At 44.3% G+C, this 6650-nt stretch overlaps 1 protein-coding gene across 1 annotated transcript in view; it reads left to right on the top strand.

Annotated features, from left to right (window-relative positions):
- The window catches only part of CUNH4orf51 (chromosome unknown C4orf51 homolog), a 35083-nt gene that overhangs the window by 12180 nt on the left and 16253 nt on the right, over nt 1-6650 (top strand). Inside the window, exon 2 of the mRNA XM_028753383.1 lies at nt 1950-2026. Coding sequence (XP_028609216.1) covers nt 1950-2026 — 77 coding nt within the window. The remainder of the gene's footprint in view (nt 1-1949; nt 2027-6650) is intronic.

The following is a 6650-nucleotide window of genomic DNA, read 5'->3' as shown; positions in this document are numbered from 1 at the left end:
CTCTCTCTCTCTCTCTCTCTCTCTCTCTCTCTCTCTCTCTCTCTCTCGGGCTGCTTGCAGCTCTCCTCACAGCTGTCCCACAGCTCTCTCTCTCGGGCTGCTTGCAGCTCTCCTCACAGCTGTCCCACAGCTCTGGCATCTTTAACATCTTGAGGTCTCCAAGGCAATCCAGGCTTTACCTTCATAGCTTCATAAAAGGCGTCCATGCAGGGAAAACCTGGATGTTTGCCCAGCCTCTGTGGCTTTGCTTAGCTGCAGAGGGAGGTTCCACAGCCCCTTTCTTCTATCCTTATCTGGAAAGCCTGACCTGTGTCCTTGAAGCTGCCGACTTCTGCTGCTTGCTGTGGCTGGAACATGGCCCCTTGTTCACTTACATCTTCACCGGCTTTCTGTCTTCAATGGTTTCCTTCACTGCCTAAGGCATTCTTTAATTCCTTTTCCTAAGTCAGAAGCTTAGCCGGGCGGGCGGGCCCTGAACTGGGGGCACCACCCCCTTTTATGCTGTTTAGCACCAAGTTTTTCCTTAATCTATTCATCACCTCGAGCACAGGACTTAACCCCATTACGTTTCCTCTGTCCTCAAACTGCACATCTTGTGTTTCTCCTTGCTCAGCTTGCTCCTTCTCCTTCTAAATATGCAGGAAAAAATGGCGTATCCTATAATTCCAATGACATAATTTAAAACTTCTTATGTGTATGAGGGTTTTGTTCTCACATATGTGTGATGTACCTGTGTGCCTAGTGTATGTGGAGGTCATAAGAGGGCACTGACTCGCCTGGGACTGGAGTTACAGGTGATTGTGAGCTGCCATGTTGGTGCTAGGAATTGAACCAGAGTCCCCTGGAAGAACAGCCAGTGCTCTTAACTACTGAACCATCTCTCCATCCCTTTAAATAATATTTTTATATGTTACAAATAGTATTTCACATGTTATATATAATATTTTATATACATCATATATAATATTTAAAACTAACCAAGACACAATATTTGGTGATTTTTTAAAAATGTATAAAGAAAAGGTGGTATAATATAAAAAAGAGGTGATTCCTCTGGAGGTCAGGATATGGCTCCCTGTCTGTCTGTGTCAGAATCACATTCCCCAAACCTGTTGAGAGAAAACTCAGTGGGCACTGAGCTCAGAAAGCACATCTGAAGAATCAGTCGCCTGTGATGATCCTGTTGCTCTCATGGGGGTAGAAGAAGGCTGTAGGGTGGGCTCTCAGCCCCTGTCTGCAGGAGGAGGGGCTTGCCTGTGATGCGTGCACAGTAGGAGCATTTCAGGACTCTGTTGATTTCAATTTCCCTCTGTGTCTTCCTTACCTTAGCTATAGGTGCCCAGGGTTCTAAGCCCCTCCTTCCTTAATCAAAGGACCTTCAGTTAGTTACCATGAAATAGTGAAGGCTGGGACTCAATCTTTCCATTCCAGACAGGATGCCCATCTCTCCTAAAAAGCCACAGTGTGCCCATAGGGAATGTCATATCTGAGTTCAGGGAAACTGAGTTACAGATGTGTTTCAAAGGATAGACACAACATCTGTGAGTCCCCACATTACCCCGTTGCCATTAAATTTTATTTGGAAACCAATGTAATTACTGTAATCTTTCTTATCCCAGGCATAGCACTTATCTTATTTTGAAAGGAGCTCCCTGGAGAAACACTCATAAATCCTGCTGAAGTAATTATGAACTTAATGTTTGAGCTTTGTAGGCAGAGATGAAAATGTTACCCTTTTATGACAAATCAGAGCACAAACAAATCCCTAAAGACTGTGCAAAACTTCAGCTTGGGTTGATTTAATGGGACTATGGGGTGAGGGCGAGAGTACGGAATGGGGAGAAAAGTAGCAGAACCTTGAAAACCCAAAGGAAAATGAAATCTGTAGGCTCCGTGTGGTTGGTCAGCCTACAGGTGTGTGACTTGTCTCTCCCTCTGCCTTTCTTTAGAACACCATTGCCAGGCAACTCTGCCTACAACCGTCTACCCGGCCAGGCTGGTTCCCAGGAGGCCACAGATGGCAAAGGTCAGTCAGTCAGTGATCAGTTCCTCTATGGGCCTGAAAAGTCAAGATCCCTCTCACAAGGGAGTAACCATGTTCTACTCAAGATACAGTGCTTGTAAAAGAGACAGTTAATCTAAGGTATTTCCCCTTCCTCCATATTAGTTCTAGACTGTGCCTTCCAGTAGAGCCTGGGGCTTATTGATAAACTTGTGAGCTCTGTCAGATACACCGAGCTCAGCTGAGACACGGAGGAATCATCGGCTGCCCTGCCCTGGTTGCCAGTCTCTCCCAGTCTATTTTAGCCGTTTGAAGTTAGCACTAGATGTCTTACAATGCATTAGCTACATTAAATATATTATATTAAGTAGATTAAAACATTGAGTAGTTTAATAATACATTATACCATCACCTTCAGCTTTCCTACAAAACTGAAGAATGACTTTCTTCATATAAAGGCCAAAATGATGTTGTGCGGGCTGGCTGTTCACATGGTGTTTCCCTTGGCATCCTAGAGCCTACCTGCAGGCTAAGTCCTGACTAAGGAAGTCCAGGGCTAAGGAAGCCACGCCCATTCTTTCATCCCTTAACCCTGGAAGTAACATTCCTTCCTCACACTCAGTGTGAGATCAGAGAGCTCAGACATGGATTCTCTGGCTGCTCAGCTACATCCTGGAAACAGCTGCACCCTGGAGAAGGGGACGGTTTGTCTGTCCTGCCACCAAGTCCGACTTTGAGGAAGAAACAAAGAGATTGTCCTGCATAATAATGGCCCTCAGAGCTGAGTCTCTAAAGGGTTAATAGACAAATCACAATGATATTTGTTAATACACAAATTGTTAATAGACAAATCACAAATGATATTTGAGCACACCACATCATATCTGGTATTCTGCCCATTTGATGAGCTATTTAAAGTTGTAACGTGCTAATGGGGAGAATTGGGTGGTGGGAAGAGTCGCTGGGCAGCCTTGTGAGTATTTGCTAACTGACAGAGACATTTTCAATGTTTTCATTGGGAGGTGCTGATGCCCTCTTTTCCTAACAAAACTTGACTTTATGAGAAGAGTTTGATGTGGAGTTTCAGTGTTCCTGTATGATTCGTTGATACACGATGATAGGAAAGATAGCCATTTACATGGTGGTTAAAATCAAGCAAGATTTTGTTCCCTTTGCTTTAAAGAGAAAGAATAGTTAAAGCACACTATGCAACTTAAAGACAGGTCCAAACTCACATAAGGAGTTTGCTCACATTGCTTCTGTAAAGAAGCGGTTCTCAACCTGGGGTTGAACAGCCCTTTCATAGGAGTTGCCTAAGACCATCTACATATCAGATATTTTCATTACGATTCATAACAGTAGCAAATTTATAGTTATAAAGTGGAAACAAAAATAATTTTATGATTAGGATCACCACAACATGAGGAATCGTATTAAATAGTTGCAATATTAAGAAGGTTGAGAGTCACTTTATAGGAAGGCAACTTTCCAGTGCCTCTGGCCTGAGCACCACAACTCCCAATCCATCCACGTGGCTGTTGGTGGCCTTTAGAACACCAGTTAACCCAAGTGATGACTGTGTGGTCTGATGGCTGTTGCACAAGTCCATGGGAAGATGGGTGGAGGTCCAAGAGGGGCTGACGTGGACAGCAATAATCAGCCAGCATCAGTGCATAGTTTTTGTTTCCCATCTTTTTCAAGATCTTATGTAGCCCAAATTGACCTCAAACTGTGTAACTAAAATGCTCCTGTTTCTCTCTCAGGTGTGCTGGTGTTATAGGCATGCACCATTATACCAACTTCATGCAGTGCTGAGGATCCAACCCAGGGATCTATGCATGCTAGGCAAGCACTCTACCAAACGAGCTACATTGCCAGTCCAGAGTAACTGAACTTTCTCTCTGTCTCTCAGCCTCTCACTGCCTCTCCCTCCCTCTCTCCCTCTCTCTCTCACTCTCCTCCTTTCTCTCTGTGTGTATGTCTGATATGTGTATGTCTTAGATGGTGTGTATATGTATGCCAGTGAATGTACACATGGGTGCATATACATGTGGAATCCATAGGTTGATGTTAGGTATTCTTCTCGGTCATTTTCTCCCTTATTTTTTGAGACAGGGTCTCTCGCTGTACCTAAGGCTCACTGACTGAGCAAGGCCAGCTGGTGGTAGGATTACAAGCATACACTACTCTGCCAAACTAATTTTTCTTTAGATTTCACACTTATTTCACGCATGAGTTTTTGCATGTATGTATGTCTGTGCACCATGTACATGTAGTGCATGCTGAAGTCAGAAGAAGGCATTGGATCCTCTGGGAATGGAGGTATTTGTAAACCACCATGTGGGTGCTGGGAACTGAACCTGGGTCCTCTGGAAGACCAGTTGGCGCTGCTCACCACTGGCCAGCTCCTTGGCCCACTAGACCCAACCTCTGAATGGATTCTGAGGAGCTATGTCTTTGTCCTTGTGCTTGCTCGGCAGGCACTTTCTCAGTGGAGTCATGTTGGCAGCCCCAGAGATGGACTGTCCTAATGTGATTTGTAGTTATCACAGGAGAAGGTCCTCAGGCTCTCTCATCACACACACCCAAGGCTTCAGTCCTTTCATTCTCTCTACACCAAGCTGTTTCCCCTCTCACATTAACATTAATTTCTTCCCAATATTTGATTCAGGGGTGGCTTTTCTCACTTGGATCCCTGGACAGAGCATATAGTATCATATGCTTAGTAGCTTTTGATTCAGAAAACAAAATAGAAGCCAATAAAACAAAAGTTTTCTGAAACCCAGTAAACCAACAGCCAATCATCTTTCTACTTAGTCTCTTCCATAATGGATTATATTAGGTTATATTATTGGATTATATTATATTACCAAATAGTGTCTGTCCACCTGTCTGTCTGTCCATGGAAATTCTGTGGTAGGATACATAAACAAGGTGGACTAGCATCTCTATCTCACGCTCACTGTTTCAGATGTAACACGCACCAGGAGAGGGGTCTTATATGTATGGGACACACCAAATCCCAGGTTATGGTGTAGACAAGACACGCTGGGGTAGTTCCTCAGCATAGAACACAATTCCCTCAAGCAGCTACCTCGAACTACTCTTAGAATAAACAGTCTTTTACAAGGATAAGAATGTCTAGGATCCTGCTGGGACTAGATGCCACAGAGTGGAGTGGTACCCAAGGGGGACTCCCCTTCTCTGAGGAGGAGGATAGGGGCAATGAAGGGAGGAATTTGTAAAGGTGGGACTGAGAAGAGAGGAGGGGGGCTGTGATTGGCACGTAAAGTGAATTAAAAAATCAATATTAAAAAAGAATGTCTAGAAGAATATTGGCACAAATCAAATGATAGACAGGAGAGATGGCCTAGCAGTTAAGAGGACTGGCTGTTCTCCTGGAAGACCTGGGTTTGATTTCCCGCACCTCACAACCATCTGAAACTCCAGTTCCATTGATCCAAAATCCAATTCTGGTCTCCATGGGCACCAGACATGCAAGAGTTACACATCTGTAGACAAAATGCCTATATGCAAAGAATTTAAAAATGAAGAAAGGAGCAAGAATGTTTGAGGGGGAGAGACGCATGAAATGCCATGTGATGTCAACGACGTGTGTGCTATTTGTAATATCCTTCATTTCCTCTCCTCTTTAAAGCCCATTTTATCCTCTGTGACACTCTCCTTACTGCAAACAACCTCAGAAAGCAGCAAGAACTAACAACAACATCTTGTAAGTCATGTCTTGCCAGTCCAGTCCGTTTCCCACACAGGAAGATACTTACACATGGACAAGATGACATTGCTTCTCTGTTTCCTGTCAGACTTGGATTAAAGTGCACTTCCTTGCTGAAGCCCGAAGGGCTATGTGGATGTGGCCCCAGCGTTTGCCCATATTTCCTCTTCATTTTATTCAGAGTCTTCCAGCTATATTGTCTTCATTTGAAATGTGCAAACACCAAACCGGCTTTTGCCTCAGGACCATCACCCACTGTTCTTTCGGGAACACAATTATCCAAATTCTGCCTTCTCTTTATCTGTTTGTTTGCCTTTGTCTCTCTAAAACATAAGCTTCTTGCAGCCAACAACGTGTATTATTTGTCATGAATCTTCAGCGTCTTGCACAGAGTTCAAAAGAAAACAGAATCCCTCTTGATAGTCAGTCTTAATCATCAATCCTACTGGATGACAGCCACCTAGGAGAGGAGGCAAGAACTCAGCTGGGTGTTTGTAAAGACTTTTCCAGCCGAGCTTAGAGGAGGCAGAAATGCCTTCCCTGAGCTGAGTCAACACCATGCTCAAGCTGAGGGCTTGGAGGAATAAAATGAGGAAGCCCTGGGGCTGCAGTTGTCTTTCACTTCTGCTTCCTGACTGCCACAAGGTGACCAGCTTTGCTTCTCCATACATCTTGTTGCATGTTCTTCTGTCCCACTAAGGGCCCAGAACAATGGCAGAAACCACCATGGAGTGGAATGTTGAAATAGGAGCCAGAATAAGCCTTCCCCCAAGTTGATGTTCTCAAGTATTTAGTCTTACAACACACCCTGCAACTATCCACCAGAGGTTATTGTTGGCTTTTTCATTTCCCACAATGCGCCGTTTCTCTCTCTCTCTCTCTCTCTCTCTCTCTCTCTCTCTCTCTCTCTCT

This window comes from Grammomys surdaster, unplaced genomic scaffold (assembly GCF_004785775.1).
Source record: "Grammomys surdaster isolate TR1022 unplaced genomic scaffold, NIH_TR_1.0 125947, whole genome shotgun sequence".
In the NCBI taxonomy this organism is placed as follows: domain Eukaryota; kingdom Metazoa; phylum Chordata; class Mammalia; order Rodentia; family Muridae; genus Grammomys; species Grammomys surdaster.
This window is presented reverse-complemented; position numbering and strand designations above follow the sequence as displayed.